Genomic DNA, 16,339 nt, shown 5'->3' with positions numbered 1-16,339 from the left:
ATCCCCGTAAGCAGATGACATCTAATATTGTGCCCCCCCCCCCCCCCGTTGTCACACCGGTGCCCCCCCTCCCCCCCCCCCATAAAGCTGGCCACTGATTGGTCGGCGGGAGGCTGAAAGATTGTGAGAAGCGGGGGTCAAACAAAGCGAGATTTTGAAACTGGGGCACGCATTAGTGTGAGCCACAGGAGGATTTAGCGTAAGGTGGAGGTAAGCCCTGTATTTCGGGCTAATGCCCGGGTCTGCAACTCAGCACGGAGCAGAGAAGATAGGACCGGGCGATGTTGACACCTGTTCACGTGTTTTAGAAAAAAATGCACAAGACAACTGTGACTAATGAGATTTTGTCGGTTTAATCCCAGGCTGGGACTGCACTAATTGAACTACTGGAAGGGTTTCCCCCCATCCTGTATGGGGACCTGTAATGTAGTTCTGAAGCTTCTTTCCATCAATTAGTCAATTGAATTCTCATCTGGAACTTACCCTTAATGGCAGGTAGAATTCAATGTGTGCCTGGGGATACGTTTGTGTCGACAACAAATATAAACAAAATTTCTCAATTATTTTACACAAATTAATTTATTTTTGATACCTGCTTCTTAGATCTGAGAAGCCCCTCAATCTAAAATTAAAATCAACATTCAACTGATTAATTTGCACTGAATTTCGGATAAGTGAAATACTTAATCCTAATCAAGCTGAACGCTATGTGATATTGCCAAATTTGCTGGAGGAAGATTTAAACTTGAATCAAAGACCTTTTCATTCTTCCATGTATCAAATAATGCACTGGACTTAGAGGGGATTGTTGTCAAAGTGACATCCTCAGTATTAAATTACCAGCTCAAACAAAGCCAATTACTTTAGCTTATCTGGAGCAGAACCCCCCATAACCCCCCCCCCCGCCCCCATGCACAGAGGACCTCCAGTGGGCTATCTGAGTCTGAAGCACTGTGCTCCAATCAGATCACGCACTCCTGTCAAAGCTCATTAGTGAAAATCAATCAGCAAATGGTGTCAGGGAACAAGAATTCAGTTTTCAATTGTGGTCCGGAAAGGCATTTGATTGACTTCTTGTTTTTTGGAAATGGAAAAATCTAATTATAGGTAGGATCGATCTGAACATTTGGCAATAAATAACATCGTCTTGTTTTCCAACAAGACAAATCACCATCGAACAGAAGGCTAGTTTTTAAATCAACCTTTATTTCAGCAAAACATTGGTAACACAAATGTTGAAATAATCTGTCACAGTTGGCTTGTTGTACCTACACACAATAAACTCTGTGTCCCTAATTTGCATCATCAATAATTTCCCTCCATTCAGTGACCAGCCGAAATGGCACACAAACAGACCTTACCCAGCCATTTAATCTATGTGATGCTATCCGGTGTTACACTTGAATCCACATAAAACATTAACAAAGCATTTCTACTTAAAGTGGAACCAACTCAGACCATATCTTCAGTAATGGCAGTGACCGTTATCCGTTCCTTTTGTACACCGCCAACCACGGACTCCCAGGTTCCATCGCGTTAAATCTCACGTTACTGAACTAAAGTATATACTTCTCTACTACATTTCACGCTAACACTGTCTGTACTAAAAGAAAGTATCAGTCTTAGCGAGATGGTACTTAAGACATGTACTAGAGAGTGTACCAACACCTCTTGGAATGTTCCCAGCACTGCCGCAAGTCCTCTGCGAGCAGCTGTTTAAAATGACCTTCAGATTTTAAGAGGATTGATTTGCTGGAAAGGGACTGCTGGCCATAGCCTAAGCTCAATCGACATGGACAGCTTTCTGCTTCTCACTTGGTTTTATTAAGCAAATGGCCAGCTCGTAATCCAGCCAGCACGACGCAGGGGTACTGGGCAGTGATTTAGGGACCCCCCTAAATTTTCTCCAGAAGGATGCGAGCTATAGTGTGTGTGTGTGTGTGTGTGTGTATATTTTTGTGAAAGGAAAGTAAAACGAATCACCCTGCACGTATGCAGTGATGTATGAACCTTTGCATAGGACGTATGCAACGTACAAAATGTGCAGATCTGAGCTGAACATTACACAAGGTAGCCTAAGAAGCCTGGACAGCACAGGTATGTAAACAGTGAAGCTTTAACAGTCTTTTCGTGGGGGGGGATTCATGCATCCAAAAGCTAGTGCTTCTTTTCCTTTAACCTATCTTTGATTTTCTGTGGTTCGTCAAACTGTATCAACCGCAAGATCTCTTTGTTGTCCATGACTCCCTGTATAAACTCCCCTTCTGCTATTTTGTCTGAAACGGGAAAGAAGCAAACATCATTTAAATAATTCGCTCTTATACAGTAAAAAAAAAAAAAAAGTTTGTGTCAATTTCTCTCTAACAGAGTTTATATCTAGAAGGTCTAAGAGGGACCTAATATACTCTATCAGAACATTTTTACTGTGTAGATGTGTAACCGTGAGCAATCTTTAGATGAAAAAGATCAAAGCAAAATGATCTGGCCCACGTGACCCCCGTTCGAGTTAATTGAGACACAAAAAACTAAACATTTCTTTGCACAGCAAATAATATGATGGTCATTTAAAGGCTGCTATCACTGTCCATGCGTGCAAAAAGTAGATTGCTGAAGACAGTACACAATGAGAAATTATATTTTTATATCATGTAAGTGCACTCTATGACACTTAAGTTTATATAAATGCACTTAACGTTTCCATAATAATACTACAAGAATGTAGAACCATATGCACAAAGAGCGCATGTTCACAAAGAGCAACCGCGCTTACCGTTTTCATTTTTGCCGAAATATTTCCAGATTTTATCTGCCCTTTTATCTGGCGTGTTCTCGTCTTCGGGAAGGTTCTTTTGATCTTCACCGGATATCATGTTGAATATTGACTAGGTGGAACACAAAATAACAAAAGTTGTCATTTTCAGCGACTATAGCCTACGGTCACAAAATAAAAAACGTGATTTTTAAAACGCGGCTAATCACAAGCAAGTTTGCAACGAGAAGTCCTCCTGTTTTCTTCACGCCACTCGGTTGAACAAATTACATCGAGGAAGATAATGACGTCATTTATTGAAGGAAACCGCAGTTGGCCTACTACAGCATTTGGACCGCTGGAAATTATTAGCCTATTCGAATACTGTCTACATTGGCATGCTTTTCTTTTGAAGATTATAGTTAACAAATATTACCAATCGTGTAGGCCTATTTGCGGGGTACTACACCTCGGCAGGCATATTGGGTTTCTTGTATTTAGGATTTCAGTTTTCAAACGGTAGGCTACATATTATTTCATCGTTTTAAAATAGAACACATTTGGAAGTCATTTCTTTTAGAAGTCAAGTTAAATTTGTCTAATGATGTAATTTTAATAATTTCCTGTTTGCTGTCTGTCAATTCCAGGCAGTTATTATTTGATCCCCAAAAATATTGTATTTATTTATCTGTTGCGCTAAACTTCTAATTGGAATTCCCATACAAGTATTGCACCCTGTGCGAGTTTTGCGCCGAATAGATAAACAAAAGCCGGTGCTGTTGCTCACAGGTGGGTCTGGAAGAACACTAGTTTCAAACGTAGCTCACCTTTACAATTTCTTGAATCTCGTTTTTGCTGATGGTGCCGTTTCCGTCCACGTCGTAGAGGGCGAACGCCCACTCCAGCTTCTGCAGGGTTTTCCCGGAGGTCGTGAGATGCAGCGCCACGATGTACTCCTTGAAGTCCAGCGTCCCGTCGCTGTTGGTGTCGAAGCTCCGGAATACGTGGTGCGCGTAAGCAGTGGGGTCGGCGTCCGGGAAAAAGCTGGCGTATATTCCCTCGAACTGCTCCCTGCTGATGCGACCGCTGGGGCATTCCTTCAGGAAGCTCTGGTACCACGCGCACAGCTCGTCCTCGCTGTACTTCGTGTTGAGCTTCAGGTCCTCCAACAGTTCCTTGGACAGCGCGCCGCTCTTGCTGTTGCCCATTTTTTTGTTTCGCTTGGCCTGGCAGTGAGAGTGAGTGTCGTCTCCACACAGTCGACAAGGACCCTGTTCCCTTAGGGCTCCCACAAAGGTGCTGGACTGGATTATGGATAACTCTTTTAAATCCAGACTGGCTTTCTTAAAGATTAAGGGGATCAGCACGTCACTCAGAGTTTGACATCTTTTCCGAGGGCATAGTGGGGAAGGGTCCAACAAGTGAGTCAGCTGGCAGCTCTTTTGAAAATTGGTGGGTATACCCCCAAAATCGCTTGTTTTTTTTTGGGGGGGGGGGGTAATTATTATGGAGACTCTGCTCAACATATGTATTCAGTTTCTTATAACTTGATAAAGAAAACGAGCGTGTAGGCTTTATAGTCTGTATTTCGCGGAGTCGGCTCCTGTGCAAGTCACTCTAAATAGCCTATGTATAGTTCTGGTGATTAAACTGAACGTTAAACACAGAGACATTTCCGCGGTCACTCTACGTGGACGTTGTGTGCATCTACGTGCACTCATCCGTTATTAATTACCGTTAAGCGCTCATTGACAAGACCAGGGGGTGTCCAATCTTACCATAAAAGGGACGATTTTTTTTATACCAGAAGATTATTCTTGTACTTGCCGGAAGCGGGATCCTAGGGACTTCCACTAAGTGTGCTGTCCTGCGTTTAATAAGATCTGGAATGGCACAAGCTGCTGTGGGTCAGGAGTGCTATTGCGTTCCCTAAATTTAAAACTAATCCAAATGGAAACTTACAAAGGTAAGACGGAGGTGCTCATATTAGCCACAAAAAAAAACCTGCACCCACACCGGCCCTTTCTGGGTAAGATTTAGGACCCCTGCTCTAAGCTCTGCCCCTAAAAAGAGCTGGGGGGGTGAGGGGGTGAGGGGTAGGGGTAGTTCACGATGCTTATTCATGTCCTGTGTTCAAAGCAGCTTAAAGAGTTAAACAGCCATTGTGTCATCACAGGCCAGGACCACTTCTAATGCGAAGAACATTGTCCAAGTGATTTAACTAAATCCCCCTTCACCTGGGGGGGTGGGGGGCTGGGAAGAAACATATTCCCTTTGTTTTTTTTGTTTTGTTTTTTGTTTGTTTGTTTTAAACATGACATTTACATTACTGTAATGTTTTTTTCCCCCCTGAATAATAGGTCCTTTCTGAAATCTACAGGAAACCTTTGAAATGAATCAGAAGTCTGAGAATTATATTACATTATATTACAGGCATTTGGCAGACGCTCTTATCCAGAGCGACGTACAACAAAGTGTATAACCATAACCAGGAACAAGTATGACGAAAAGCCTAGAGAGAAGTACCAGTCCAAGTGCAGGGAACAACCGCATAGTTCAACTTGGACCCTGAAGGTTAAATTGATTAACACTAACACAACGAGAACGGCAACAACGCAGTCTATGGAAAAAATGCAAGCAGTAGTTAAGACAGTTAATGCACCTAAACGAATTGAAACGTATCCTGTGAGCATGTGTACTGATAATAACTGGAAGATGTTTAATTTTTCATTTAAATTCAATTTTGCCCCTTATTCGTACTGGTTCTTAGTCTTGTTGAGATTAACAACTTGTTTGTGAGGGAGGCCTGTTCAAGACCATTACAGCCATTACAGCCATAAATTAAAATTAAAAGTGGCACCGTATAAAAGCAATGGTACAAGTAAACAGAGGGATTATAAGTGTTTACACTTCTTGGTGACTATATGGAAGATTCTGCCTTTAAATTAATTCACAGAAATACGGCAGCCAAGACTAAATGTGTTCAGTAGTATGTTCTAGTGCCACAGAGCGCGGTAAGTAAAAGCGGTTTTTCCAGGTTCAGCATGTGGGTGGGGGATTTTAAAAAGCACCTTCACGGAGAAAGAGTAGGGTTAATTACAGGAACTCTAAGTTAGGATGCAACTAAGGTAAGAGAGGAGTTTCTACATAACTGTCTTAATAATAATTAAATTAAATTAAATAAAAAAAACAGATACCAGTGATGTAACCTGCCTACACCTAAGAAGGTCCAGAGCCTCCATGTATAAAAGATGCAATGGTGTCTGTGACTTGGCACTGATACGATTTAGGCCAATCTAATGCTTACTGTTGTTAATCCAACACTACAGCCAGTGTGGCACTCAGTCCTTGTATACACCCTTGCCTACCCTGTACTCGGTCTTACTAAGGCCATATGATCTCTTGCCAGCCTTATCCTCTTTCTTGTCAATCTCATACTCAATCTTATCAATCCTGTATCCAGCCCTGCCCATCCTGTGCCCTTGTCAAATTTGCTTGGCTTGGCATGAAGGAGCCAGGCCATGTACAAATTAGGCATTTGGGCATCAGGGCCATAAAATTATATATTTATTTATTCACTTAAAAAGAGAGGAAGCAGAAGCTCAAATAATTTATGTGAAATCAGTGAAAAGTGGGGAAATGCAATACTTGAGCTGTGTACAGAAATCTGTTCTTCGGGTCTACTGCATAAATAGAAGCTCTTTTAACACAGAAACGGTTCCATACCCATCCATCATCAACCAATTCTGGGGTGGGATCACAGGAGGAGCGGACGAATTCTACCGTGAATCATAAAACTACAATGAATATTAAAACAAAATTATCTCTTAGTTAACATGAGTTTACATATTCACTCATACGCAAGCTAACTGATGATCTATAATAATAATTTTTAAAAACGCTGGAAATAAATGTGAATGTTAAGAAAATACGCCTGCGCAAGTTGTTGATTTTAGTTGTGTGTCTGGGAAGTGTACTTATGTAAATCAGCACAGCAGCCAACTGCATGTTTAAAGATTGCGAGCGCAAAATTCATCTCGTGCACGTGGTGTTCAGCACTATGGACAGCGCAACTCAAACGAAAAGACAACTCCACTGAATTGTAAACTGTATCGTAGTAAACCAAAAGCAATGGTGTACCACAAGGGATACGAATGGTTTATTTCACGAGAGATGTTCCAGTTGCCCAACAAATAAATAATAATGCATTAGAATGCATTATCACTGTTGACGGCAACAATATTATACGTATCTACTTATAGCCAAAATTATAGTATCCAAGTCAATGTTTTCATCAAACGAACAACCTTTTTCGTAACCGCGTCTGCAGTCAGCTTCGAGGCTATTTATAGCATATTTATTTGTGTATTTGTTTACTATCTTAACTTTGAATTTATTATAATAGGTTTATTAAAATCCAAGAAAATAGTCTACACGTTTGAGTTTTTTTCTGACGTGATTTAATGTATGGATAAATCAACGATATATTCAGACTGTGCGATGTAATCCTCCCTGTAAACTTGAATGTCATAAACCGGATTCAAGGACAATGTGGCGTGCAAACTGTTCCGTGCTGTAAGCAATGGCGAGAGTTTGTGCGGTTTCAGGTAATCTTAATCTCATCCTATCGGCTATCCATGGCGTTACATATCGTGGCAGCCTATCGCGAATGAGGTGCGTTAGAAAAAAAAGACAGTTCGTTGCTATTTTTCTTCTCTGATGTCAAGGGTTTCTTCTAGCAATAAATGCCCAGCTCACCAACAGGAAGGGAGGTCGGTGGATGTTTGCAGATGTGACAGAGAACCGGCATTGATCTGTACAAGGCCACAAAATCAAATCATCTGGCTAATTCTTGGAAGTTCAGAGGTAATCAAGCACGTGCGTGTCTATTGTTTTCAAGTAGATGGGCGTGACCCGAGGCACTGGCTAGTTCACCTAATCCGCTGAGCCGCAGATTCTTGGGTTGCACTGAACTCTTGCGAGGTTAATCACTAACCAAATGGTCAACCCATTATTAGCCTACATGATCTATATTTGTCTTCTCCTCTTCGGAGTAGGACAGAAGAAGTAACGGGAGACGAGCAAGGGTGCGTGGCACGTGCTCCTTAAAACGTGAATAAACAATTTAAGTAGAAATTGACTTGAAATCTTTACGACGGGTTTAAGGCTGGGCTAAATAATTTCAGGAGCGGAACGCGACAGCTGGGATAGTTCTGTGGCTACATTTGGTGTAATACCGTGGATTGGAATTTTATTTGACTTCGCGTTGAAATTTTTTTTTAAACGTGTTTGAAGTTCACAAACTCGTCACGAACCAGCCCAGCACTGCATTACATTTATGTGTAATTGCCTATCTGCAGCCTGTGTTCCTTTAAACACGTGGGTTACCGCGCACCCCCCAATATCCCTTATCCCTTTTCCTTTAGGTTTACCTGTAATACAGCTTGGAAAATCCGTGGCTCGTTATGTCCCACGTATGAGAAATAGAGAGGCATAAACTGGAAGTATTAAGAATTTACACAAAAATGTCTAGACAAAAATCTATAATACGATATAGTACTGCACTACACATGTCAAAACAAGAATATATAATGCAATATATACACACACTGTACTACAATATTCACGAAAAATAGAACAGACTTTCAAAAACAAACAGGACAACATTCCTTCTGAAAGAAGTCGATATTCACATTGTATTATTTAAATAATACCTTGCTTTATTTTATAATCAAGCATTCCCAGATTTTAGATACCTTCCAGTGACAAATTCAAAATGGCATTGTTTTGTACTCTGCTCATGTAAGGTGGATTAGTCGTAAAACCAAAACGATAAAAAAAAATAATTCCAGTTATCCTCCTGCAACATCCATCTAAATCCCACACTCTTACGTGTGTAAGTCCTTTTCTCAGGACTTAACCAAGCTTACAATTATAAACAATGTTCCTCTCTTGTAATGCACAAACTTGCAGGTAGCTGTTGCATAAAAAAAACTCTTGTTATTCAAGCACACAGCTTAACCAGTGCTTCAGCTGAAGTGCTGATACATTTGTCCAAATGACAGTGCTTCGTTGCATAAATGGCCATTTAAGGTTTCATGATGGTTCAAGAACAGCATGCACCTGTTCCAGTCTAATGTCTAAAGCCCTGTAGAGGGAGGCCATTGCTTCCAGCATTCACATTCTGTAAACCGTAATGATGACAGCATTTTAATTGTTTCATTTCGAATATGGCATGGAATCAGTTGCGCCACAATGATAACTGCATAAGTCCTATATAGTCATCATCGGTGTCTGCCAGGTCTTAACAAAAGGCATCTGTTGGCCCTGGGGTCTGTGTATGGGGTTATAACCTTACTGTACAGGATGTCTGTGTATTGGGTTATAACCTTACTGTACAGGATGTCTGTGTGTGGGGTTATAACCTTACTGTACAGGATGTCTGTGTATAGGGGTTATAACCTTACTGTACAGGATGTCTGTGTATAGGGGTTATAACCTTACTGTACAGGATGTCTGTGTATGGGGTTATAACCTTACTGTCCAGGATGTCTGTGTATAGGGGTTATAACCTTACTGTACAGGATGTCTGTGTATGGGGTTATAACCTTACTGTACAGGATGTCTGTGTATAGGGGTTATAACCTTACTGTACAGGATGTCTGTGTATGGGGTTATAACCTTACTGTCCAGGATGTCTGTGTATAGGGGTTATAACCTTACTGTACATGATGCCAGTGTATGGGGTTATAACCTTACTGTACAGGATGTCTGTCTATGGGGTTATAACCTTACTGTACAGGATGTCTGTGTATGGGGTTATAACCTTACTTTCCAGGATGTCTGTGTATGGGGTTATAACCTTACTGTACATGATGCCAGTGTATGGGGTTATAACCTTACTGTACAGGATGTCTGTGTATGGGGTTATAACCTTACTGTACAGGATGTCTGTGTATGGGGTTATAACCTTACTGTACATGATGCCAGTGTATGGGGTTATAACCTTACTGTACAGGATGTCTGTGTATGGGGTTATAACCTTACTGTACAGGATGTCTGTGCATAGGGGTTATAACCTTACTGTACAGGATGCTCAACCTCTCATCGGTCCAGATGGCAAAGGGATTGTAGCCCTGATTGCTTTACTGTGTGATTGCTGGTTTTTCCGTTCAGTCTTCAGAACAATCAATCAAACCTCTGTCATCCCTCGTACACTGGAAGTGTGAAGCTGTGGATGAATGATATGTATCAGCGTTGTGTTGTTTTTTTTTTTTTTTTTAGGGTGCTCAAAGGTCATTTTACAGGAAGTGTTAAACCCAGAGTGTTCATGATAGGCCACACCTGTTTATAAAAACCAGAACAGGTGGTCGTGCCTCAAAAGGAACATCCTGTGAAATGTAAAAATGATTTTTTTTCCCCTTCTGGATTTAATATGGAAGTTTCCTGACAATAAAATTCCAACAAAAAAAAAAAAATTAATTTCAACTTCCATTTAAATGTATTATAAACATGACTTGGATTATGGATTATAATGATTGCCTGCTGCTACCGACTAGGGATATAATCTTGTATAGGGGTTCCTGAGTGGTGCAACCAGCTACTTGTACACGCACAGATACTGTATAGCTATTCCTGTACTTTCTTTATTTTGCACTTCATAAATGTACATGTCATTTCAAGTTTCAGTTAAGCCATGAAGATGCACAGTTTAACAAAGCATAATTATTGTATTTGCATAGCAAAGAAGAATAATAAAAGTATTTTTTATTTGATACATACATTGTGAATAGCATGCATGCACACACACTCACTCGAACACATACTCCAGGAGCGTGAAAATTTATAATCACTTATCTGTATTTGTATTGCATAATACTGGCTATCTGAAATGGATTCATCCAAACACAACTTCATGGCACAGTAGGCCTATCAACTATTGTGTATAAATTTCTAGAGCTGTCCATTTTGCTGGAAGATATGCATGACACATTCACGTATCTGTCAGCAAAATGGACAGCTCCACTGGCTGTAGCCTGGCCATAGCATTTTAAACGTTTTTATTATTTATTAATTTATTAATCTGAGGATATACGCCACAGCTATATATCCCACAGCTATTCAAATCTTGTATAAGTAGCTGTAGTGTTGCCCAGCAGCTGCTTTTTCAGTTCAAGTTTCTGTGCTGATATTTACAGGTTATTGTGTTGCAAAAGAAATTTTGGACAATCTAAATCTCACCTTGCAGCTAGTGATGATGATGATGATGTCATTCATTTAAGGTCTCTGCTGACAGGGAGAAGGTTGAATATCTTAGCTCTGCACACACTTTACAGTAGTTTTACTCTGCTATTTCCTCCGGTTTAAATTATGGAAGCATCCATAAACAGACACAATATTATATAAAATGGCTTTTGCGATGACCTGACACTTCAGCAGTATGGTTATTCTGTTAGCCCCATCAGGATTATATTCCTACAGTGATTCCACCTTCCTCAATAACCAGCTTGAGTATCTAGAATATTCAATTCCAGGCCAGATGCATCAATCCTTCATGCAAACAGCTCAGTTTGTTTTCACGCCAAAACAATGTTTTATTAAAAACATGACTAAGGTGCTTAGCCGTGGCTTTGCATCTGATATTAATTTATAATTTTACATTGCCACAGCAGGAGGAGAAAGGATGTATATATAAATTCTTATCATCTGAGTTTGAAGCCGTGGGTCTAGGGCAGCAAACCCTCTTCCATTGAAATGTGAAAATGTGTACACTGTTGAGAGAAAATGTTCACTGCAAATGTCACTTTCCCTGTGGGTCAAAAGCCTCCCAGAAAACACTGAAATATTATAGAGTACATACAGATTTCATTTTCTGCTTTATACGCAATGATGTACACACTATTTTGGATTGATACACACACACCCACACACACACACACACAAACTATCTTTAGAAATATATATTATATATATTATTTTCTAAAGAATTTCCTGCCTTGTTAGATATTGTATCAGCTACATTTTATGATGGAAATGATAAGTAAATAAGCCAAGACAGGATCTGTTTTCTCTGAACATCTGTCGTCCCCAAAGCACATTACCCAAAGCACATTCACTTTTACAGAAGGCAGCATAGCATAACCCACAATACTGAAAATTCACCCCGCAATGACTTCTGCATTACATTTGCTTAAAAAAGGGGTGAGACACAGAGGCTTGAGGGAGAGAGAGAGAGAGAGAGTAGCATGGAGGAGTACGAGTGGTGAGTAAGGGGAGATAGAAAGGGAGGGTGAGAGAGGGAGGGAGAGAGAGAGTGGCATGGAGGAGTTTGAGTGAGGGAAGATAGAAAGGGAGGGTGAGAGGGAGATAGGGAGAGAAAGAGATAGAGAGTGAGAGGAGGTGGGGAAACAGGAGAGAGACCAAAGGAAGGAAAACTCAGAGGTAAAGTGAGAGAGTGAGAGAGAGAGAGAGAGAGAGAGAAAGGAAAACTCAGAGGTAGAGTAAGAGAGTGGGCAGTGAAGGCAAGAGCAGCTGTGCATTCGGTGGACAGATGAGGGGTCTGGGATAAAGGTTCACAGCCTGCCACACTGCACTGCCAGGGAAGGGAGAGGGAAAGCACGGAAAACAGCCTGCGATCATGCGCCACTGAGGAGGCCGGCGGACCCGCCTCCCGCCCGCCCCGGCCATGAAGATCGCCCGGCAGCGCAGGGCCTACCTGGCCCTCGCCCTCAACATGGTGGCGCTGACGTTCGCCGTGTCCGCGGTGAGCACCAGCTACTGGTGCGAGGGCACGCGGAAGGTGGTGAAGCCCTTCTGCGCGGGCCCCGTCACGGTGAAGCAGACCTACTGCATCCGCTTCAACAGCTCCAACCTCAACGACAGCCGGCTGGTGCAGTACATCTGGGAGACGGGCGAGGACAAGTTCATCATGCGCAAGTTCCACACGGGCATCTGGGTGTCCTGCGAGCAGAGCGTGAACATGATCGGTGAGAGGCGCCCCCACATTACCGCCGCACCCATCCCCCCCCCGCCCCACACACACACACACACACGCACGCACACACACACACACGCACACACGCACACAAGCACACGCACGAATGCAGGCACACACGCACACACACATGCACACACACACACGCAGGCATGCAGGCACACACACACGCACACACACATGCACACACACACACGCACGCATGCAGGCACACACACACGCACACACACATGCACACACACACGCAAGCACGCAGGCACACACACACACACACTTTTTCTTCCACCAGCCTCTCTCATGCCACTGATATTCTTTCTTATGGGCTAATTATCAGTTTTCTGGAAAAAAAAAAAAACAGTCATTATATAACCTTACAGTGAGACTAAACACTTTTTAGCTGGAAATGTGTTTTGTGATTTTAAAAAAAGGTTTTTGAGAGGGGGGGGGGGAAGGTGGGGGCTCATTCTCAAATACTGTAATTACGATAATGAACCCATTAGACTCCTCCTGTGCAAATTGACCACCAAACATCTTCACAGTCTCAAGGAACCATCGTACACAGCGCTGAGTGCTCTATACCTACTGAGTACTAGATACATACTACTCATAGATTAAATATAAACTAAATACAAAACAGCATTTCTTTGTTAATTTGTGTAAAAATGTGCATGTTAATTTGTAAATTTCTTTTTTCTCATTATTTTTCTGAAAATAATTTAGTACTTCCACTTATAAGACAAAATGCTGTATTAACTATTTCCACTTATATGACAAAAGATGCTTAAATTTTTTCTCCTTTCAGGATTTACCTGTCGGAATTTTTTAGAAATTGCACCTGCGCATGAAAGAGGTGGGTACAGCTGAAGTTATTATTATTATTATTATTATTATTATTATTATTATTATTATTATTATTATTATTATTTAGGAGAGCACAGTACACTGCACATACAGCCTGGCCAAGCTGTACGAGATTCCACGTCCTCCTTGACCTCGATCTCGAGGAGGGATTGTAGGCTGGGCATAGCACAGTTCAAAGGTTAAAGGTTATTATTATTGTTCCCCCGCCCCCCCAGGGGTCCTGTGGCTGTGCATCGTGGCGGAATGCCTGTACATCAGCCTGCTGTCCATGGGCGGGGTCCTCATGTGTGCCGAAATGTGCTGCCGCTGCGACCTCATGAACGGACTCAAGATGAACGCCTTCGCCGCGGTATTCACCGCCCTGTCCGGTAATGCCACAATGTTCACCGCTGTCACCCTGGCAACGCACTGTGCACTTAGCAACACCGCTTCACTCTCCTAGCTGTGACTTACTGCTTCTTCTGATAGCTAGCCCAAAGTCTCATTTGTGAGTTACGTCTGCTACTTTGTTGATCTCGTTTGTTCATAGTTTGGAATTAATTTTATATTTATGAGTTAATATTTTATTGGAAAGAGGCTGCTGGATGGCTTATTTGGTCCATACTCTCCAAATTTCACAGTGGGGTTTGTGCATGTACAGCACGTGGCTGTGGTTGCAGAAGATCGGCCATTCCAAATTGGGGTAGGAATCAGATAAACTCAGCCCCGCAAAAGTACAAAAATAAATTAAAAAAAACATTTTATTGTGAACATCAAAACTATCTAATTATGGTAGAACAGCACCAAGAAAGCAAAGATCTGCAAAGCCTCTAAGCACCTTGGGTAATGGGCAGTGACCGCAGAAGCCTTGTAGGCTCCCTAGCACTGGCTCTGATTCTGATGCTCTGATTCTGATGTTCTGATGCTGATTCTGATGCTCTGATGCTCCGATTCTGATGCTCTGATGCTCTGATTCTGATGTTCTGATGCTCTGATTCTGATGTTCTGATGCTTTGATTCTGATGCTCTGATGCTCCGATTCTGATGCTCTGATGCTCCGATTCTGATGCTCTGATGTTCTGATACCAATGCTCTGATTCCGATGCTCTGATGCTGCAGGCCTGTTGGGGATGGTAGCGCACATGATGTTCACCACGATCTTCCAGCTGAGCGTGAGTCTGGGCCCGGAAGACTGGAGGCCGAAGACCTGGGATTACAGCTGGTCCTACCTGTGAGTGTTCCTGGACCTCGTTGTAAATCAGCTGTTTTGTATTTATTCAGCTGGTTCGTGTCTTCACTTCCAGGTTTTCTAGGTTTTGAGTTAGAAGTGGAACTTCGTTGTCCAGTTTGAAATTGACACTTTTATATTTATTAAACTTTTATACTGTTGTATTTATTCTGAGAACCCAGAACCGAGGACAAAATAAAAATATTCCACCTGAGGACATCCCTCTCTCTCCTCTCTCTCTCACTCTCTCTCTCTCTCCCTCACTCTATCACTCTCACACTCTCTCTCACTCCCTCTCTCATCTCTCTCTCACTCTCTCTCCCTCACTCTATCACTCTCACTCTTTCTCTCTCTCTCTCCCTACATCTCTCATCCTCTCACTCTCCTCCTCCTCCCTCTCTCACTCTCTCTCTCTCTCTCTCTCTCCCTCACTCTCTCTCTCTCTCTCTCTCTCTCTCTCCTCTCAGCTTGGCGTGGAGCTCGTTCGCCGCCTGCATGGCCTCCGCGGTGACGACGCTCAACCGCTACACGAAGACGATCATCGAGTTCCGGCGCAAGCGGCGGGTCCTGGAGAAGCACCTGAGGCTGGAGGAGAAGCTGCTGGAGCTCCACTCCCCGGCGCAGCTGTGGGACGTGTACATAAGCACCGCCCCGGCCACCACCGAGGACCTTCCGGAGCCTTCCGGCAAGCCGCCAGGAGACTCCGTCGTCCTGGAGGTCGGGGATAAGCCAGATGTTCCCGAGACTCGGCCTGAGGAACACTGCTGATCCCGCCTCCCCAGAATTTTGACTCATTGACCCTCTTTTCCGAAACTGATCAGTGTCAGTACTGCATTGCAGTAGCTGGGATTCGTTTTTTGCTTTGCATGGTCTTAACGTGAAGGTGACCCATGATGAACCAGTTTAACAAGGAAACTCCTTTAATCTGATGTGCTGATCTTCACCATAGGAAATTCTTTCCCTGCTGACTTTCATGCTTTTGAATCTGAAAACTTGCAGGCCTGATATTTGATATAGCCAACTAGAAACAATTTTGGGTACGTTGCCTCACACAGACTTCAAAGGTACTGTACTTGCACCTGTGCCTTTATACCTGTCTGCCCCATCTCTAAACTGACCCACAGCAACCAAGCGTTCATCCTCAGTACATAAGGGTACAGAGGGGGTTGCCTTGGAAGACAAGCTTATTATGTTTCTCAGCAATACTGTAAATGCAGTTACACCTACACATCATATAGGCTAATAGGCTAGGCCTCTGTCATTAGACTTCTGGCTTCTATAGTTTCCAGTGTTTAGGTCTAGCTTTTAGCTTGTAGTTAGACAACCTGGTGTATTCCCAAGCTTTCTCAGCACATTAATTGTAACATGGAACATTCCAAACTAAAAAGTAAGACAGGAGGAAATAGTGTATTCACGAATTTCCATACGGCTACAAAATGCAATATAACAGTACCTAAGAGAGTAATATGAAACAGGTCATATTTACGGAGAGGTAGAGTAAAACCGGGGCTACTGATTACGTAATGTG

General features: G+C 42.5%; 2 protein-coding genes across 2 annotated transcripts; one reads left to right on the top strand and one right to left on the bottom strand.

The window, feature by feature from the left end:
* Nucleotides 1-1,186: 1,186 nt before the first annotated feature.
* Nucleotides 1,187-4,072, bottom strand: LOC135243398 (recoverin-like). Its single transcript, XM_064315188.1, has 3 exons — nucleotides 3,577-4,072; nucleotides 2,771-2,882; nucleotides 1,187-2,276 (listed from the first exon to the last, which is right to left on the bottom strand). Exons 1-3 carry the CDS (start codon nucleotides 3,955-3,957, stop codon nucleotides 2,158-2,160), a joined length of 612 nt encoding a protein of 203 aa, XP_064171258.1. The 5' UTR covers nucleotides 3,958-4,072; the 3' UTR covers nucleotides 1,187-2,157.
* Nucleotides 4,073-9,717: 5,645 nt separating this feature from the next.
* On the top strand, nucleotides 9,718-16,202 carry LOC135243927 (germ cell-specific gene 1-like protein). The gene is made up of 5 exons (XM_064316077.1): nucleotides 9,718-12,735; nucleotides 13,546-13,593; nucleotides 13,820-13,972; nucleotides 14,703-14,814; nucleotides 15,279-16,202. The coding sequence occupies exons 1-5, from the start codon at nucleotides 12,435-12,437 to the stop codon at nucleotides 15,577-15,579; spliced, it is 915 nt and encodes a 304-aa protein (XP_064172147.1). The 5' UTR covers nucleotides 9,718-12,434; the 3' UTR covers nucleotides 15,580-16,202.
* The last annotated feature ends 137 nt before the right edge of the window (nucleotides 16,203-16,339 follow it).

The sequence above is a fragment of the Anguilla rostrata genome, chromosome 17 (genome assembly GCF_018555375.3).
Source record: "Anguilla rostrata isolate EN2019 chromosome 17, ASM1855537v3, whole genome shotgun sequence".
NCBI classification, from domain to species: domain Eukaryota; kingdom Metazoa; phylum Chordata; class Actinopteri; order Anguilliformes; family Anguillidae; genus Anguilla; species Anguilla rostrata.
Note: the sequence above shows the minus strand (reverse complement) of the source record. Positions and strands in the feature narration are given on the sequence as shown.

Bases quoted from the DNA above. Each gene is read 5' to 3' on its own strand.
- LOC135243398 (XM_064315188.1), bottom strand. From the start codon at position 3,957: ATGGGCAACAGCAAGAGCGGCGCGCTGTCCAAGGAACTGTTGGAGGAC. The intron at 2,883-3,576 runs GTGAGCTACGTT...TGTTCCACCTAG, and splicing joins AGATTCAAGAAATTGTAAAG to TCAATATTCAACATGATATC. The intron at 2,277-2,770 runs GTAAGCGCGGTT...TTCCCGTTTCAG, and splicing joins TTTCGGCAAAAATGAAAACG to ACAAAATAGCAGAAGGGGAG.
- LOC135243927 (XM_064316077.1), top strand. From the start codon at position 12,435: ATGAAGATCGCCCGGCAGCGCAGGGCCTACCTGGCCCTCGCCCTCAAC. The intron at 12,736-13,545 runs GTGAGAGGCGCC...TTCTCCTTTCAG, and splicing joins GCAGAGCGTGAACATGATCG to GATTTACCTGTCGGAATTTT. The intron at 13,594-13,819 runs GTGGGTACAGCT...CCGCCCCCCCAG, and splicing joins TGCACCTGCGCATGAAAGAG to GGGTCCTGTGGCTGTGCATC.